Source organism: Pavona decussata, unplaced genomic scaffold (genome assembly GCF_977016875.1).
Source record: "Pavona decussata unplaced genomic scaffold, jaPavDecu1.1 SCAFFOLD_187, whole genome shotgun sequence".
NCBI lineage: Eukaryota > Metazoa > Cnidaria > Anthozoa > Scleractinia > Agariciidae > Pavona > Pavona decussata.
Genome location: NW_028145596.1, coordinates 277,501 through 297,500, shown reverse-complemented (window position 1 = coordinate 297,500; position 20,000 = coordinate 277,501). Strand labels below are relative to the sequence as shown.

At 39.9% G+C, this 20,000-nt stretch overlaps 2 protein-coding genes across 5 annotated transcripts in view; both read left to right on the top strand.

Annotated features, from left to right (window-relative positions):
- The window catches only part of LOC146462456 (uncharacterized), a 20,784-nt gene extending 13,565 nt beyond the window's left edge, over positions 1-7,219 (top strand). The window contains exons 3-6 of the mRNA XM_085085601.1: positions 1,839-2,027; positions 2,558-2,674; positions 3,319-3,459; positions 4,443-7,219. Coding sequence (XP_084941727.1) covers positions 1,839-2,027; positions 2,558-2,674; positions 3,319-3,459; positions 4,443-7,129 — 3,134 coding nt within the window. The 3' untranslated portion in view covers positions 7,130-7,219. The remainder of the gene's footprint in view (positions 1-1,838; positions 2,028-2,557; positions 2,675-3,318; positions 3,460-4,442) is intronic.
- The window catches only part of LOC146462448 (uncharacterized), a 201,068-nt gene that overhangs the window by 24,605 nt on the left and 156,463 nt on the right, over positions 1-20,000 (top strand). For 2 of the 4 annotated variants that reach the window (XM_085085567.1, XM_085085566.1), the window contains exons 1-2: positions 16,157-16,290; positions 18,583-18,645. The exons of the other annotated variants lie outside the window; for them this stretch is intronic. The gene's annotated coding sequence lies outside the window, so the exon portion shown is untranslated. Of the gene's footprint in view, positions 1-16,156; positions 16,291-18,582; positions 18,646-20,000 lie in introns of those variants that run through there. 4 annotated transcript variants of the gene reach the window in all.

Sequence of the window (20,000 nt, the reverse complement as noted above, 5' to 3'; positions counted from 1 at the left end):
TAACTGTGTTTTGACCTTGCAAGACTCCACTCAGCTAAACTGGAAGAACTAGGAGTAGAACCTGCCAAAGTCTGCACTTCATATTTGAAGGATAAATAATTATCAGCCCTTCCAGATCTAAATGCCCCCTCTCTCAACGAAGAGACATCCTTTATGCCTAAGGCATACCATCTTGCAAGCTGCGAGTAGATATTCTGCAGCTTCAGAAATCCTTTGAATGAAAGATTTCCCACAAACCGCCAAAGTGATGCTATTCCATCAACTCTCAAGACCCTTGTAAACATGATTATCAAAGGCCCCACAGTCCATCCGTAGCCCGGCCTGTAGAGAGTGACTCAAATTAAGCTGGTATGACCCTCTCTCATCTTTTCATCTTTAACAGCATCTCAAGCGATCAAGATCTCTCTTCTGCAGTGTAGTTTCCGCCACGCAAGAGAAAGGAATGTCCCTTCCTCCGCCTAATCTATGCCTTAAAGATTTATGGAGCAACAATGAAGTGACGTCTTATCAATGCTATGTTGGGCGTGGGCTTTGCATTTCTTATGACAGACCTCTTGCTTTTCCCGATATCGCCAACAGTGTTTGTGCACAGTTTGAAAAGAATGGCGTTTCATGTCCTCCAGAACTGTGAGATGGTCTGTTTACAGCTGCTGGACCTTGTTCTTGGAAAATATAGATTAAAAGCTAAGCTCCACAAGTGCACAGGATTCGTTCTTTGCAACAGCTCTCTCTCTCTCTTGTGCAGCTCCAACAAATGAGGAACCCAGGGTTGATAGTGGGATAAATACTGTACCTTTACTCACTGTACACTGTGCAAATACTGTTCCTGCAGCCTCTAAAGCTTCCAAAGGGGCACAAATTCCAGCCCCCTTTCTTGAAGTGCCTTCGGCAGTTTTAGGGGAAATTAACTTAAACTGTTCCCAAGACTACAAGTCATATAAAGCCAGATCTTGACATTTTGGCAAGCACATCATATCAATTAAACGTAAGTAACTCATAATGTATCTCAGCCTCGATTTCATGCACAGTTCCAATGTGGTACTTTTTGAGCATGCGTTAATATGTGTTTCTGGGTGAATATTTCTAATACACGTAACTTAAAATCAGAGAATGGTCAAAAATCATTTCAAGTCATTTGGCATCCAAGTACTTTCCGATGAGGAATCTTAACCATGTAATCAGTTGCTGATGCTCTGCTGTTCATCAAAGACAAAACAGTCACGTGACTTTTGATATTCAAAGGCAGTACACTGTATATTATGCGCTCTAATGATAGAAAGTAAGTAACTAAACAGAGACGCCAAAGAAACGCCAAGAATTCAGTATTTTACATCAGCCTTGCTTCCATTTTAAAAGGCAAGGCATTATATGCCATTTTTCTGACATGCGCATTACGTGGCTCTGGGTGTTAATTTTGGATGGCTCCATATCAGAAAATGTTTGTCTCATAGAGGTTAGTAAGCCTGCCAAGTTTCATGCTTTTATCATAAAACGAACAATTGAACCATTTTTTGGTCGTTAGCAGTTGGACTAAAGTGACAGTCAGAAATATGTCTTTATTCACAGGCAATATTTTATAAGCGCTAGCCGGATTTTCAAACCCAATTTGTTGACTGCAATGTGAGTTTATACTATCCAGTACTCATGAAGCATGACATAGGTGGGGGGAGGGGTGGCGTGAGAATATTGCCAAAATATTCTCACAATGCTCACCCACCCCCCCCCCCCCCCCCCTCCCAACTATGCCTAATTACAGTGTATGCCTGCCACTTGCCTTAAATCATAAATGTTTTTAGAGCATTTCAATAATATTCTAACAATCTGTCTTCCTATTTCAGGTCTTTATGCAGTAGCCTATGATGACAAGGTAGAATGGGTGATAGTAAAAGGTGTGGCCAGTTTTGGAGATCCAACTCAGCCTTCAAGTGGTGACTGGAAGGCTTTTGCAAGTACCATGGCAGCCTCTGTTGTGGCAAACATTCTTAACGATCCTCATGTTTTCCAAGGATGGCCGCACTACAGCCAAGGTAAATGTCCTCACTGGAAAAGCTGGCTGAGAGACATGATCAATTGAGTCTGGCCTGAAAATATTATTTTTTAACTCTTCTTGCCTGTTGTTTCTAATAATGTTCCTGTAAATATACTTGGTTATAATAATATTTTATTTCATGAACATTTGATGGTTTTGACCCAAAGGAAAGGGTGAATTTTACATGTGGCGAAGTGTAATTTAGGCAAGGTTAAAGTCAAGACAATACCGGTCAGTGGTTGCCTCTCATCGCAGCTCGGGGGTGACCTTTCACCCTCTCTGCGCTCCCTTCGTAAGTATTCCACTGACTGCGTTCAGTGTGATGGTCCCTTTGGTGGTGGCTGTTTGCAGGGTTGCCATAAACCTCGTTCCCTGTGCTTGATGGCTGCCTGGCTCCACCAACCTTTTAGACACCAGCTCCCAAGCTCATCTATTGTTGATGAGTTTAATTGCTCAATAAACCATACAAATGCATGTTGTGTGTTTTTATTTTAAAAATTTACCGTCATTTTAAATATTAATTTTCAGGTGACATCAGTGAGCACATGAGCACTGAAATGGAAGAATTGAATATTCCCCATAGCACAGGAAGAAAGGAAAATGAAAAAACGAGAAAAAGAAAGAGAGTAGGAAGCGAGGATGAAGGTCAGTTCCAGTTAGCTATGTACATCCAAAAGCATATTATTGGCAATTGGTCTGTGAAGAAAATACAGGTAGCAATTTGGGCACAAGCTTATTGTACCTGGGCATAATAGTTAACTTTAATATGATCTCTTGTTACAAACAGTGGTTGCGATGTTTAAAGCAGCTGGACAAAGTTGTGTTCACAGACGATCAATTTGCCCTGCAGCTGGTCTTCAATAAAACCCCTGCAATTTATGAAAATGATTTATTTGTTATGCCACATGTGTGGGGTGTCTCTCTATTGAACAATGGTTTGAAGCTTGGAAATAAAAGGGAGGGGGAGGGGGGGGGGGTCGATAAGATAAGATGGGAAAGAGACGAAACGGGGGACTTACAGGGTATTAAGAGTGTGAAGTAATTCTTTGTTCATGCACTCACATCAAATTGAAAATTAATGCATTGGCAGGAAAACCTAACATTAACATGAACACTTTAGAACTTTTTTCTTTGTCTTCCTTCGTTCGTTCGTTTCTTCTTGCTTGCCCGCCCGTCTTCCATCGTTTTTCAAAAACCGCAAAGGTGATCAAAACGTGGCTCACATTCATGGCTGCATGGTAGATTACAAAGAATGTTTATTAGGTTTTGTTTTGAATGTTGATCTTCAGATGACATCAGCGAGAAAGTTGAGCAGACGAGAAAAGAAAGCAAGAGAAAGAAAAAGGAGAAGAAAAGGAAAAAAAAGGGAAGAGAAGAAAAACGTGAGGAAAAGAGAAGGAAAAGGAGAAGAAGAGAAAAGAAGGATGAAGGTTAGTTCCAGTTAGTTTCATGTATGGAAAAGGCTGACCTGGGTAGGCTTCATGGAAGCAGTCTAATAATTAAACGGTTCTCGCTGTCCTTAAAGACGAAGTATTTGTGTTTGTGAAAGGAATTACAGAGAATTACGTATAAAGAAGTTGCACCGAACCATTTCATTAGTTATTGGTAATTAGTTACAAAAGTGCGAGATATACGTTATGATGCATGGACCACGAAATAACAAACAGTTTTGCCAAACTTCTACACATAATTCTTCATGGAAAGAAAAAATGTCATAACATCAAGAGTAAAAACGTTTCTGGGTCCTTTTCGTTTCACCGCGCGCGGCCTGGTATAATATTCGACAGCAGCGATGCTGTACAATTCCTGATTGAAAGTAACTAAAAGTAAACAAGCGTTCCAAAGCAAAAACGTTGTGAAGAATCTAGACTTGAAACTTTCAAGTGTTGAATGTGAGGAATTAAGATTAGGGTAGTTGCAAACCTGTGCAAGTTTAATTTTCTAGCAAGAAACGTGTATGAAAAAGTCGGGACAATAAGAGATGTGGATATGTCTGCTTCTGATACGCAACCAAATAATCGTCTGGTGGAAAGATAAACCTCAGAACGAAAAGGAAGTGGCACGATTTTGTCTTCTTTACAAAATTGCCATAAAACTATTATCTTTATTAAGGCTACGGCTCTGAGAGTTGTTTGTAATACCCATCTCCTAGATTGTGTTAATCTTTAAATTAATTAATTAACTAATTATTTTTTTTATTAATTTTTTTCGGGGGGGGGGGGGGGGTCGTTGGCTACAGTTTGGTACTGAAAATTGGTTAAAAAAGCGAAACCAGTACAGAAAAGGAATCTGGCGGTTTGTGAAATAGAACATCACGATCAGATTTTTATCCCCAATATATATTTGGCTGCGCAAAGCTTTCTCGACATACAAACTGGCTGATGTAATGTTCATTTTCTTTTCCTCAATCCAGATAATTTGCAACTGCAAGCAGCCGTACAAAAGATAAAGGACGATGTTTTAGCAGGCACGAAGCAGCTTACAGATCTTCAACAACCCTTCAGAACTAATCCAGGTGAAGGCCCAGAAGCTAAAGATCTGAGTACGGACCAAATATATGTAAATGCAGTAATTCACGAAGGCAGAGTGAACTATGACTTTCCCACAGATAGATGGGAACAACTCAAAGTGTACCCCACACCCAATGCGAGTCAGTCCAAGTCTGTACGGCCAGAGGACATCTTTGATGCGCAGCACAACAATGTCCTCGTTGTTGGTCGTCCAGGCATTGGCAAAACGATGCTGTCTACTAAGCTTCTTCGAATGTGGGCATCCGGTCACCCCAAGATGAAAACGCCTTTTAACATGGCCTTCCTTTTGAAATTCAGACATTTAAACTCGGAAACAGACCTCAATCTTTATGAGCTGTTGGACCGCGCAGAAACAGTAGGACGTTTGGATGACGATGTCTGGAGCTATATTGAAGAGAACCCAACCAAAGTACTTTTGATTTTCGATGGAATTGATGAATTCTCTGCAAGGTCAGACGTAGCCCAAGATGACTCATATTACAAGGACACTGGGGAGACGAAAATGCCCCTCCGTTGTCTCTACAGCAAGCTAGTGTCAGGAAAACTTCTCCGTGGTTCTACGGTGATAACGACAACAAGACCAACTGCTGTGGAATGTGTTAGAAACCTAAAATTCAAAAGGACAGTTGCAATTCTTGGATTTACATCAGAGCAAATTGAGGACTATGTGGAGAAGTTTACAGAAGGTGATCGCGTCGCGAAAGAAACAATATGGCAACACATCAGCACAAACATAAACCTCTTTTCACTGTGCTATATCCCCGTGAATTGTTTTATCGTATGTCATTGCTTGCTACACTTGATAACGATCTGTATCTTCGATGGAGGTCTGCAACTCCCAACAAAGATGACCGAAATTTACAGCATGACCGTCAAGATTTTCTTCCATAAGCACAATCGTGATGACAAATACAGCTGCTCTAAAACCGATCTTGGGACGTACATGTACAAACCATTTAAACAGCTTCATCCCGAAAATGAAATGGTGTTCAAGAGACTGGGAAAAATCGCTTTTAATGGCATTAAACAAGGAAGATTAATCTTTGAATCAAACGAAGTTGATGGACTGGAGCATTGTGGACTGCTTCACCGTTTACCCGACGCCAAGCCCCGTTTACTTAGTGAACAGCCCAAAGCACAATACTGTTTCCTGCACTTAACAGTGCAGGAATTTTTCGCTGCTAAGCATGTAACGGACACCATGACTAAAGAGGAATTGCGAAGATTTGTTGCTGATCACATCAACAAAGGTGCATGGCAAGTAGTGATACAGTTTGTGGCTGGGCTGTTGGAGCCTGATTCAGACCAAGAAATTTCCAATGTTGATATTTTTAGTGAACTTCTTCCTATGTCGACACAGGAGCCACCCGAGTGTAAGTTGTTTAGAGAGGGAAGGATACTGACCTGCTGGCCAGCTAAGGTAGACGGGAGATTAGCCCTGAACGTATGTAAATGTTTGTACGAGATCAATGTAAAGCAGCAATCTACATTGCAAAACAAATTGGCAGAAATTGGTTTTCATGGAGTGTATTTGGAGTTTTGTTCCCTAGCACCTCTAGATTGTGCAGCTGTACTGCATGCCCTTAAAAATGTTAACAGAGACTTGTACTTGAATTTGTCACATAACGGTATGGGTACGTTGGGTTGTGTAGAGATTGGTCGTGCACTAAAAGATGAAAATAATAAACTCACTGGGTTAAGCCTGGATAATAACGGTATAGGAGACCAAGGAGCAGCACACCTGTGTGATGCACTAAAAGATGAAAATAATAAACTCACTGGGTTAAGCCTGGGGAATAACGGTATAGGAGACCAAGGAGCAGCACACATGTGTGATGCACTAAAAGATGAAAATAATAAACTCACTGCGTTAATCCTGGACAATAACAATATAAGAAAACAAGGAGCAGCACACCTGTGTGATGCACTAAAAAATAAGAATTGTAAACTCACTGACTTGAACCTTAGTAACAACAATATAGGAGAACAAGGAGCAGCACTCCTGTGTGATGCACTAAAAGATAAAAGTTGTAAACTCACTAACTTGTACCTTAAATATAACAATATAGGAGACCAAGGAGTAGCACACCTGTGTGATGCACTAAAAGATAAAAGTTGTAAACTCACTTACTTATACCTTAGGTATCACGATATAGGGGACCAAGGAGCAGCACACCTGTGTGATGCACTAAAAGATGAAAATTGTAAACTCACTGTCTTGGACGTTAGTTATAACAATATAGGAGAACAAGGAGCAGCACACCTGTGTGATGCACTGGAAGATAAAAATTGTAAACTCACTAACTTGTACCTTGGTGATAACAATATAAGAGAACAAGGAGCAGCACACCTGTGTGACGCACTAAAAGATAAAAATTGTAAACTCACTTACTTGTACCTTGCTGGTAACAATATAGGAGACCAAGGAGCAGCAAACCTGTGTGATGCACTAAAAGATAAAAATTGTAAACTCACTTACTTGTACCTTGCTGGTAACAATATAAGACCACAAGTCGTGGCACACCTGCGTGTTGCACTACAAGATGTACCCTGTCAAGTTAAATTTTAGTTCGCTCGACACACGGAAAACCCGTTAGCAAGAGAGAGCGGTGTTCAATTGAGTATCACAAAACCGTAACCAAAGTAATTACTGTTAACGTACCTCAAAAAAAAAGAAAAAAAAAAGTAAACAACACAATGAATTTATCAACCACGAAGAAAATGCGTTTAAGCAAGTCAGGATTGTTTTTGATTTGATGTCTAATAATTGAGAAAGTGGCCAACTTAACCATTTATAGACCGAAGGAAAGGAAATGCGAAATGTTTACTTTGCATGCTCAATTGAAAAGCGCTCTAACAATCAATCCAATACTGATGTGTTTAAATATGAAATACTTGCACAAAATACAGGTGTATATAATAATCTGCTCCGAACATGGCTCTCAGAGCTAAAACCCAAAATGTTGTTTTCCTGACAGTGTCAATATATTCCATAGTATTTATTCTCGAGAGGAATGTATTTGTAAAGGAACAAATAAACAATTATTAAAAGTAAACGTTTGCCTTTTTTTGCTTGCTATAGGCTTAGAGACCGTACACACCCATAGAGAACGAACAGACGACAAAATAAAAGTACTTTCCTCTTTTGGGAACGAACGATAAGAACCACGAAAGGACAACAGGAAGGTTTGCAAGGTTTGGCCGATGTCAAATGACGTGAGGTCGAAGGACTTAAAGCATCATCGGGTGAAGAGTGTGTCACTCGCCACTTACTCAATTTTCCGGGAGTTGTGGCTCTTTATAAACGAATGTTTGGTTTATCAACAGAGTTGAAAATTAATGGTAAATCGGCCACCGTAAAGAGATTCGAGTGCTGACGTTTCGAGCCGTAGCCCTTCGCCAGAGCGAATCCAAATCAAAGGCTCCTGTGAGCCAACTCGTGAATGCAGATGACACATAGTAATTGAAATTTAGACGGCTACGGAAACTTCCTTGAAAGCTAAAAGAAACTATATCTTTGCCCGATTATGTAACGAAAAATAACCATTCTTGTACTCTTGTATTCTGATGCGCCGATTGAAAAAATCACGTGTTTTTTTATTCAAAGTTCATAGAAGCACGCCATGTGCAGTACGTCATGCAAATTCGTGTCCCCGATAGTCCGGGGCTACTGGATTTTGCGATCGGGCTAGTGGATTCTAACCATCACTTGCACGATGGGCAAGTGAAGTTTTTTTGGGAATTAAAATTACAAAATTAATGTAGGGCAAGCCGATCTCACAAAGGGAAATCTGTTCAACAAAGTATCGCATTACATTTCATGCCCGACATAAATGCGTGAAATTTTTCCTTTGGAGTTCAGTCCACGTAATCCTCAAGTAAAAATAATGAACTATGACAAGTTCTTGCTAAATAAGAATTATTTATCGACCGCGTCCTTTTGCTTTCCCATAAATTACCAGTTGTAAATTTCGAAAATGAAACATTTTTCCCTTTGAAAGCTCTTTGAAAGCTGACAAGATCTTAAAGTGTTCATTTCACCAGACATTTGCATAATTTTGTTTACGACGTCAATGATGCGTGACATGGCACGTTCCGCTTTCGCGTGAAAACTGACAAATTAAATTATTTTTTAATTAAATTATTTCTAAATTAAATTATTTTTAATTCTTAAAAGAAACCGCAGTTTGGAGAAAAAAATGAGAAGAACCTATAACTTTGCTCAGATTCAACGAAAAATCTCCATTCTTACACTAAAATGATTGTCAAATTATTCTCTACAGGATGAATGAGAGAATTCTGACGCGTCGTGAAAAATAATTTCCACGTTTTTTTTTTTCACTAATTGAGTTTACGACCCCGGACTTTCTGCAAAACTAAAAATACTTGTAACTTTGCTCAGATTGAACGAAAAATCTCCATTCTTGCACTGAATGATCGTCAAATTATTCTCTACATATTGAATAAGAATTTCCTGATGCGCCGTGAACAATAAATGTTCGCGTGTTTTTTCCACTAATTGAATTTAAAACTCATTCACTGCGCACGCCCGAAAGTTAACGACAAAACCGACCGACCAACCAACCAACCAACCAAGTCAAAAGTCAGCTATCGCTATAACTCGTTCATTGCGCTACGCGCATTCACGAGTTAACAATGGGTCTGCCGAAGGGCTAACGCTCGAAACGTCAGCACTCAAATCTCTTTACGGTGGCCAATTTACCTTTAGTTTTCAACTCTGTTGATAAACAAACATTCGTCGTTTCTACTCCCCACCGATGCAGTACCACAGTTTCTTTAGAAACCAACTTCCTTATCTATTATGGCTCTTTATAGTCCGACAGCAAACTTAAGCGTTTGTTATTTAAGCATGGCGCCCTATTTTGCTACTGCGCATACGTTTAGCGCATCTCGGAATTGTCCGAGAAACTCTGATTTTTTATGGACTGGGGCTACTAATTGAAAAGTTTTTTTGCGTGGGTTATGTCTACGCGGGAAGAGAAGATCTTGGTAAAGGTTACTAAAACTGTATCAGGAAGTACAATCCTACCCGAGTATTTGAAAAAAATGGCCGATGAAAACTTGGGGCGCTTTTCTGGAAACGACACCGAATCACAGGTTTCATTGTCCCAGCAACGCTTCTTCCCAGACTGGGGAAAATGGTATGGATAAACTGTTAACTTTATTCAACATGGAAGGAATCTCCAACTTATCAACAATGCCTAAAAATTAACAAAAAATAGTATTAGTATGTTACTGATTCCAATATAGCATGGCGAATCTTTTCTCTTTCAGTGCAAATAAACAACTCGGTTTACAGGAGGATAGCAATTTCGTGAATTTTTCTTAATCAAGAAAGGCACATTTCTTGCACGAGTAGTTATTTTAACTTGATTCGACTCCTATCCCTGGGATAGGCCTGCTTAAAAGTGTTTTGTTCCGGGGGTTTCCCGAGGGTGGTAACAACAAGAATTGAACCGCGCATATATGAGAACTAATGAGAAGCGTTTTCTTGGGGTATTGTTCATTGTGCTCTACATGACGAATTGAAGTATGAGCGCTGAAGTGAAAGCTTATGATCAAAACAGAGCTTCTTTTAATTAGCGTGCAATCAAGGGTCTCAGTGCGACATATATTTGGGGCGAGCGGCGAGCGAAGCGTACGGTGAGAAGACTGGGGAAGGGGCGCCCCAATCCTCTCGTAGTTGGCGCCATGCACAGACTCTCTCGGCCAAGACAGGTAGACCCCAGATCGGAGAGCTTGCTTGCAGGCGACTTTTTATTGATGTTTTGCCACTTTCAGAGGGCAAATAGTATTTGTAAATAGCATTTTTTCTGATGAGATAACCGTGGATAAATAAAGTTATTTGATTTGATTTGATTTGAAAGGGTAATGCCGGCAAACGAAAGTCCGTAGTTTTGTATGATTCATGGAAGGTACATCTTCTTCTCTCTTCTCAATCCAGTGGCTGTTCTCGCTCTTTCCCTCTGACGCCCGCATCAGAAGATTGATGACTCCTTGCCTAACACCAGCGTTTCTTCATTCGATCTGTTTGACTAAATGGAGCCTTGCCAGACCAGCTGCGCCTCCTGAGGCAAGCCAAGAAAAAGCTTACTTATTAGGGTTGAAACGAACCTGGGGAAAACAAACTTTGAACTGAATAATTACAACTACTATAAGAGAGTGTCAATCGATATCCTTTTGACTCACAAGACTACATTATCACAGCCAAAGAGGTGCGGTAGTGAAGTGGTGGGGCGGGGGAGGGAGTCCTCACCAGTTTTCTACGGTTCTTCATCCAAACCCTTACCCTGCTATTAACCATTTTTGCAAGAAAAATTTATCCCTTCCACATAGCTAAAGTAGAAACACTGCATAGTATTTCCTTGGGTCTGTTAAATGACAGTTCTTCCCCATCTTATCTACACTTCATCTCCTGAAATCCCTTCCCTTCAATATACCTCCAGCCTGAAAAAAGGCACCCTTTTGGGTGGGCTCGATGACCAGACACTGTTCGGAAAATGAGCCAGCACCCTGTCTTCGGGGCCTCCCCGAAAAGTCCATTGTAGGGACGAAGCATTCCCCTAGCCTGCGAAGCAGGTGTAGCCTTGGAGGGGCGGAAGAAGGGGGGAGAAAAGTGCAAACGAGTGAGTGGGAGATTAAGGAGAGTTGAGGGTCCCTCATTTCTCTCACTTTTAGCCGCTCCCCCTCCCACTCGCCCTCCCCCTCCCCGATAACGTCTGCTTCGTAGGCTACCCCTCCCTCCGTGTGAAGTGGTTTCAGAGGGTCGGTAATTCCCGGCTTGGCGGGTCTCTCAATTGCCGTGTTGTTTTAGGGTCGGTTTACATGGAAAGCGGGTAGCCTGCAGAACAGGCGTTATTTATATTATTTTTTGCGTTTTTTTTTTCAGGCGAGCGGCGGCAAGCGCGCACAATCTTTCCGAGGAAAAGGTCCGTTAAAAATGCATTACCTGAGAACGAAGGACCCTTGGCATAGATTGAAGGAGTAGGGGTTATTTTAAAATGGGATCTCCAAACAGGGGGACCTATCGAAGAGGGGGACTAGACAGAGAGGGCTGGCTAGCTTTTACGGTAGGTAATAAACTGCGTAAGCTTGTAATCCATTGCATGTGGATAAAGAAAATGTAATAATAATAATAATAATAATAATAATAATAATAATAATAATAATAATAATAATAATAAATGACGCTTGCAACACAAATTACGACACAACATTTTTCTTTTACGCTTTCGGTAGCTGTGACAGGAGCACAAGGAACACGTTACATCTTAAAGTCACGCAATCTCCCTACCTTGTGTATTGCCTGGGGATGGTACAAACAGTCATACGGGACATTCTGCATGGAATATGGATTTAAAAGACGTTTAACATCTGGATCGGACTTGGTTATAGCATTTGCAAACTCAAGCTACAGAAACAAAAGAAGATCATGTGCACTGCTTAGCAACACACCATAAAAGTGGTTATTATGGCTCCACAGTAGAGCTGAATATTGAGGTCAGTTCTTGCTGGTTTTGCGCCATGACCTCCCGGACCGCTTATACCTCATTATAGTCTATTCCCTGGCCAGTCACGTGTGAATGTATATGAATAGTGCAACAAAAGCAAGGCTGAGAATGATGTATTATTTATTGGATGATACAGGCATACTAGGAAAAAGAGAATTCGACTACTCCTATCTGGAGTCGAACCTAAGACCTTCCGATTACTAGTTCGGATACTCTACCACTGAGGTTCAGGAGACTTGTGGGAGCTAAGGCCGTTGAACTGGGTTCATGGGACAAACATCTCGGATACTGCTAGGATTGGAATGTCAATGTGTGGCATATGCGCAATGGAAATAAATAAACGCAAGGTTGATTCCACCTGCAATTGATATAACCCCACTCTTATTTCATTGCCTTTAACTTCTATTGATGGCAGCAGTTACCCTTCAAAATGATTTCTATTTGGAGCTTACTTGTAATGAACTAAAGACAAGCAAGATGTTTCGACGGAACAAACTAGTCTAAACACCAACTGTTTGTTTGTTAGAATTTCTAAAAGTCCTTCCCTTCGTCTTTCCTTGACTAGTGAAGAAGTCTAAGTTTTTTTCACGGTGATTCCTGGGATAAAAAAATTGTGCTTTAAAAAATTAACTTTGTAAACCACAAAAACTTCAACATAGGTCATGCATATGCAGACTCATGCGTGCCTATGTTTTTTTTACTGTTGGATGGAGGGTGGCACCATCTTTTGAGTTTGCAGTGGTTTGTTGTGGATTGCTCAGAATCCATAACGCCTGCCATCTCAAGTCTTCGATGTACGGTCAAGGCATTATGGATTCTGAGCTTCTTCTTCTACTTGCCCGCGATCTCAAGTTTTCGCTGTGCGGTCGAGGCATTATGGATTCTGAGCTTTTATTGAAATTTATTGGGTATTTCTCAGACCACCTTTCGGCATTGTTGGGTACGCTTTTACGCTTTTTTTTGGATAACCTTTGTCGAAACATCTAGAAGAAGTTTGGAACATTGCTAAGCTCACCTCACCCACTTGTTACTTTTACGTCTCCATTGGCAACGGGCCCGCCATTTCTATGTGTTCATCAAAGCTACTTCCGTCCTTCCATCCGGATCAATATTTAATTTAATTCAGTTTATTAAATCCGGTTCCAGGCAGTTTTAGCTTCTTTTATATTGTATCAGACTGAATTATCATTGCGATCACAGTCTAGTTGTTAAATTTTTAGATACAAAAACTTTTTAAAATAATCATAACAATGATAAAAGCTCAGGTTTGAGGGTGGAGAGGGGAAGGGGTGGACCCTCCCGACCCTCCACTGGATCCGCACTGACCACTGGAGATGACAGCTGCCAACAGTAACCTGATTCAGCGGTTTCTCGCTGAATGATGTATCCCACAAAGCCCAAAAAAACATGGCGGATCCATCTGCTATCTTTTTTTTCGCAGTTCTTCAGTTCCACAAGGAGAAAAAAAATATGACTTGTATGTTCTTTCTGCTTCAAAAATAATTGCAGTTGATTTAGAAAAACTCTATGGATATTTTAGTCTTTTTAGTGGATATTTCAGTTATTTAGACCTTTTTTCCGCAGGAAACTTTCGTGATCATTGGCCATAGTGGCGTGACTCGAGTGGCAACGTTTTAGATGACCTCTAAGAGCAGTTATGTACCGTTTCGCATGATCGCTTGCAAACAATGACCCTTTCAGTTAAGACCTCGAAATGACACACTTTCAGTTAATTCGTAGTTTGGGAGCGGCCCTCGAAAACCTCGCTGCACAGCAGCTCCGAAAAAATATCTTCGCGGCCACTAGGTTGCCCAGCTCCGGGACGCAATTGTTTTGGGCTTTTTCGTTTCCTCTCGTTCTGGCAGCAAAGGTAAGGATTCAAATCAGTTTATTTGATGTGTATTTTTAAGGAATTTCTCCTGGTTAATTTGGTGGTCTAATACATGTACGCAGTCATCAGGGTTTGTCAGTCTTTGTTTGTCTTCCTGCATCGAACAGTTTTCATGTTCTTTTCAATGTTTGCGTTTCAGTTCCTTTAATCACCAGAAAAGGTTTTCGGTCTTTAATACCGTTTGGGTGAATTCGAAACGATGTGCCACTGTTGAAGATCTCAGCACCACGATTGAAAAGCTAAGGTAAGCTTAATTATAATAACCCAGTGGCTATTCGTACGGCACCCGTGCGGCGACTTCTATTTGCTATTCGTACGGGAGTCAGAAGATTTCATAAGATTTCTCTGTAATTCCTGATTCTCGCTTATCCAAATTATTATATTTACCTTAAGAAGGAATAAGCGAATCCAGTGAGTGCCCTTTCTTTGAGCCAGATAAGTTTGCGTACTCTCTGCTTACTAAGCGAACGACCCACTCGCGACACTTAGAATTGTTTTGCGCAATGTCCACGCACACGTCACGCGATTAGAAGAGACCGTACAGCGACTGGTATTTGCTATTCATTTGGTCCATTTGGGATTCTTAGGAGTATCAGTAAAAGTTATCATTAAATTTAAGAATCGCTAACCTGGTTTTGAATGTTAGGCGTGGGGCAAACGTCGTATCTTACTTGAACTTAATTCGTCGAACCTATTAATTTTGAAATAGGCGCATGAATGATGCGACGTTTGCCGCAATTAAGTTCGACTCAAATTAATTGGTTCGACTCCAGCATAAGTTCGACTTGCCAAGTCGGATAATGCGACAGTGGTTCGGCGTTACAGCAAACGCCGTTCTAAACACGCGTTGAACTCAATTCATAAATCATGCAAATTACAAAATAATTGATTCAAATGTGATGGACTGCGCAAAAGTCACAAAAATACCGACTCCCCCATCTGCCAAACACTATTTCCCCTCCTGACGAGCATGCGCTGTACAAAGACAATTTCGGCGAGCTATCGGAAGTCATTGCTGACATCGAACAGCGTGATGGAAATGTGTTTTTCGTGTTTCATGAACACTAAATATAAATGATTGACATGCGAATTGCCTATTTGTAATAAATGCTCAGTGTTTGAGTCTTCTCTTTCTATTTTTCGTAATTAATTGCCAAAGAAAGGCTCGACGAGCACTATATTTCGGCATTTCGCTATCAAGTCCTAGCAATAACTAGCCGCGCATAGAGTGAATAGCACGGGGACACGTGCTTATTCCCGTGTTTCATGAAGTGCAACTTGTGAATTAGGGTCTACGCAGGTTCGACGTTTGCTACCACGCTGGAATTAAGTCGACTCTTTGTCGAACCTATTTTTAATAAATTCGACGCCACTTAGATTCGACGTTTGCCCTAGGCCTTATATTTGAACACTTTCCTTAGACAACACTTGTCCAGCCGTACTTTGGTGGAACAGTTTGCGTCAAGATTCATTCATCACCTTATTGGGAAGGAGAAAAAAGTTCGAAGCATCCATCCTTGAACAAACTAAACGCGAGCAGTCTGACTTTCTACGAAAGGAAGAATCTAACGCTGAGAAATTCAGACAACTGATCCTGACCGGTGGTATACTGAACTTAAGCAGTTCCGTGGACTCCCGTATTCCCAACCTGCGTGATGCCATTCGTATGGCCAGAAAGCCGCGAAATGGGAGTTACACGTATTGGAAGAATTTACCTATTGGACACTCGCATTTCCGTACAGAAATTATGTTGAAGATAACTATAAAGTCTCGTGACTGATTCATGTACTGGTCTCAGCTGTTTCAACTGGAAAACAATTTCAGTTTGTAAGTTCACCTTTATATTACTAATATTTGAGCAACAAAACGTAGTTGTAAAATCGTCAACGAATAATTTATTGTTTTCGGCGAAGTGATTTCTTGCAACAGAATCTGCTGCTTTAATTGAAAAAAATTTTTGGAAATTCGCCTACATGGACATTCGCCTTCAACATGCACAAACTCACCCACACGGAAGATGACACTTTTGATTAAACGCTTAATAGATAATAACATATAGTCATAACTGTATCAGTATTTTCAAAATGAGTTACAAGTTGTGCAAGACTCTTGTTATTTACATTTGTAGGCCACCATTTTGGACAAACCTAGAGAAGGCAAGTTATTATTCTCTTTGGATGAGTTTGTTGTGGGCGAGTTGGCATGTGAGCAAACCAGTTACTGGTTGCCTGTTCAGAACTAAAGAGAAACCTCTTCTAACAAGAGACAAAGAAAGTGAAATTAGATGTCAACATTATGCTAAAACAGGTAAGATTTTAAACTCTGATTTACACCTTTTCCTCCCATTTGCATCTCATTTCAGCTGTCATTTGCCTCTTTGATGTGTTAAATTCAGTTATTTCTGGAATGGTAATCCTTCAGTTATACATGTCTTAAGACGATGCCATTTTAATCTGGGACTGTTTCATACTGAAGGTAATGGTCTTAGGGAAAAGTTTTAAAATTTGTACTTCAAACTATTTCCTTTGTTGGACCTTGAATGTCACATGCATGATGCGTGGATCCGAATTTGCATGAAGTGCAGACAATTATTGTAACATTGTCTGTCATCTTATATTTTACTGTACATCTGGGAAAAACCCACCCAGACACACAAGACTTGGTTGATCAATCTGTTCTCAAAACAATTTTTATTCTTAGCAAGATCCAGAAGTATTAATTCTCAATCGGTAGTTATCCATGCTGAACAAATAATTTGTTAGTCAGATCTCATCAGATTCGTGGCCTAAAATCTCTTAGGCAAGGTACACAATCTTGCGTGTTAGGTTGTTGATTCCTTTTGGCTGTTTGGAACAATTTCCTTCATGTACTGTATTTATTCAATTGATAACTGTCCAACTTCGAATAAGCACCCATCTTGAATAAGTGCCCATCCTGAAAGCCCAAAAGAGTTAATAAGCACCCACCCCACCCCCCTACCAACAAAAAACATTTCTGTACCAGCCCAACATGAAGTAAGAGAACCAAAATCAACCAAAATTGGTTTAAGATACAGTAGTTACAGTAACTGTGCAAAAGTAGTGAGAGCGAATGTCGAGGCTTTTCTTCACTTTTCGACGAAAACCAGCGATTTTATAAACAAAATGAAATATTGCCGAACTTTCAACGAATTTTCGAAAGCGCTATTGTCTTAACACTTTCGAAATTGTATGCGAATGTTTCAGCGAAAATTCAGACAAAAATTCGAGAAGATTCGCGAAATTTCGAAGGAAATGCTTCGAAATTTTGAAGTTAGAATGCTTTAATTTTTTGAAGTGTTTTTCGAAGTTTTGAAAAGTGCAGCGAATTTTTGAGGCTAAGCTAGGTAAGAAGGCTTTCGCTTCCTTCGATCAACCCTTTGCTTAAACTATTCTATTTGAGACAGCAAGGCATCATGGTATCGTGATGTTATCATGGCAATGGGTTTTGTTTAAATGTCATCTTCAGTGATCTGTAATCACACTGTTTACAGTACTCATGCCAAAAGGTTTCACCTTGCGCTCGAAAGCAAATCTAATCTCTTTACGAAAATGGCTTGCAGCCACTAGCCATATTCAAAAAATTAAGAGATGAAGGTTCTTTCATCAGCTATCAGAGCATGGCGAGAATAATTAAGAAGATCAAACTTACCGGTACCGTTGACAACCTCCCAAAGTCCGGTTGGCCTAGAAAGCTGAACGAAAAATTTGCATGCGTAATCAAGATCATGGAGTTTACAATCCCGCTTGTTGTAATTACGATTCAGTCCTTGAAGGTTAGTCTTGTTTAAAAACAAACAAGCGGTTACTCTACTGAAGCAGAGTGCGGGTTAAATCTCTCTAGCTTATTTTTAAACGCTCTTCAGTTGTGGTGTTAATAAATAAACAAAGCGCGTTTAGTTCCGAGTAATATACTGCAATTATAATCTACAGTGTATTTTTAATGACAGTTTGCTGCTTCGAAAATTTGAAGAAACGAAAGTTCATTTCTTCTAAATTTTGAAAGCAAGGAAAGTTCGTTACTTTGAAATTTCGAAAGAATTCGCATCATTCCGCCGCATTTTCCTCGAAATATTGCATTGAGCGACGTGAAATACCATAGGAAATTTCGCCGTCATATCGTCGAAAATTTACAAGAACAATAGACAAAATTCGTCGAAATTCGCTCTCATTACTTTTGCACAGTAAGTACTGTAAATGACCTTTTATATTTCTTATGTTAGATTTTGCACTTTGTTTTGTCTTGTCTTTTAGAAGGGAAATAAATTTGTTACCCCTTGTTTTGTTATTCTCTGAAAATGTCCTTGTTTACTGAAAATGTTGGGAAAATCATAAGTGCCCATCCTTGAATAAGTACCCACCCTCCCTTCTAACTCGAACAAAATTTGATTTTTCCTGGACTTGTCTCCAGTAATTTTAAACTATCTAACTCAAACTCAATTCGAACTCCCTGCTAACTCAAACTATGTTTACTCTGCTTTGGCTAACATTTACCAACAGCTGTAGGGAGCAGCTCTTAAATAAGTTTTTGATAATGTGATTGTAATGTTTGCCAAACTACCTTTAATTTAATTTCATGTAGATCTCATACATTGGAAAGCAAGACTAGAGAGAAACCTCTTCTAACAAGCGACAAAGAAGTGAAGTAAGACATCAGCAATGCTATTTTTAAAATAGGTAAGATTTAAAACTTTTAGTAGCACTATTCACTTCCCTTTACATCTCATTGCTTCTTTGATGGATTAATGAATTCAGTCTCAAGTTTAGTAATGAGGCATGTATAGTGGAAAATTTGTGGGCCATTTACAAGGTTCTCCTCAAGTGCTCACAACCTGCTAAAAAGCCAGCTGCTTTGAATTCTGAGCCTTTTTGTTTTCGGCGAAAAGGCTTACATGTATATACTTGGGGTGTGGGAAGAATGTGAGTTCCGGAGTTATGAGTTGTGAGTTAGAGTTGTGGGTTACGAGTTGCCAAACTAGAAAATGAAAATTTCTTGTCAAGATAACATTACATAAAAGTTAGGGATCGCAAAGACGTAAAACCACACATTTCAGAAAAAAAAGTGGTAACTCCTGGGAGGGTACTTTTGTCTTTGATAAAGTTCAGTTTTAAGATCTAAGTTGCAGCCAGAGGGTTAACTTTTAGATAGGTTTTGTCCTTGTAGCCATGCAGAACGTTAGTTTAGTCTTTATAAACACAAAACGCATGGGAAAAGATCACTGGCCAGTTACATGTAGTTTCTTTTTGATAGTCACTGTTAATCCATGCATAATAAGTTTACTTTTATATGGTAGCATAAAATAACACAAAATAGAATAAAACATTGCTTACCATTACACTCGGGATTGTCCTCCATGGTGTACCGTCGTAAGGGAAAAGGAGAAATTAACGTGCATGTACACATCGCAACATTCTATCAGAGTTTCTTGGATTTTTCCATTCGTTCATTAAACCACAAGTAGCAACAGTGTTGGGTACTCCCATATTTTAAAGTGACAGAATGCTTACAAGTCTAAAGTTTTGAAAAGAACCCCTAAGAGTGGTCTACATGTACTTTTTTTGGCTGTGGGTTCTTCTTTAATGGATTAAATTTAGTCTCAAGTTTATTAATGAGGCATGTATAGTGGAAAATTCGTGGGCCATTTACAAGGTTCTCCTCAAGTGCTCACAACCTACTAAAAAGCCAGCTGCTTTGAATTCTGAGCCTTTTACTTTTTGGTGAGAAGGCTAACATGTACATGTATGTGCCAGGGGTGTGGGAAGAATGCGAGTTCCGGAGTTGTGAGTTATGAGTTGTGAGTTGGAGTTGCAAGTTACAAGTTGCCAAACCTAGAAAATGAAAATTTTTTGTCAAGATAACATTATACAAAAGTTAGGGATCGCAATGATGTAAAACCACACATTTCAGAAAAATGGAGGGTACTTTTTTTTTTTGTTTTTCATCAAGTTCAGTTTTAAGATCTGCCAAATTGCACCCAGAGGGTTAACTTAAAGATAGGC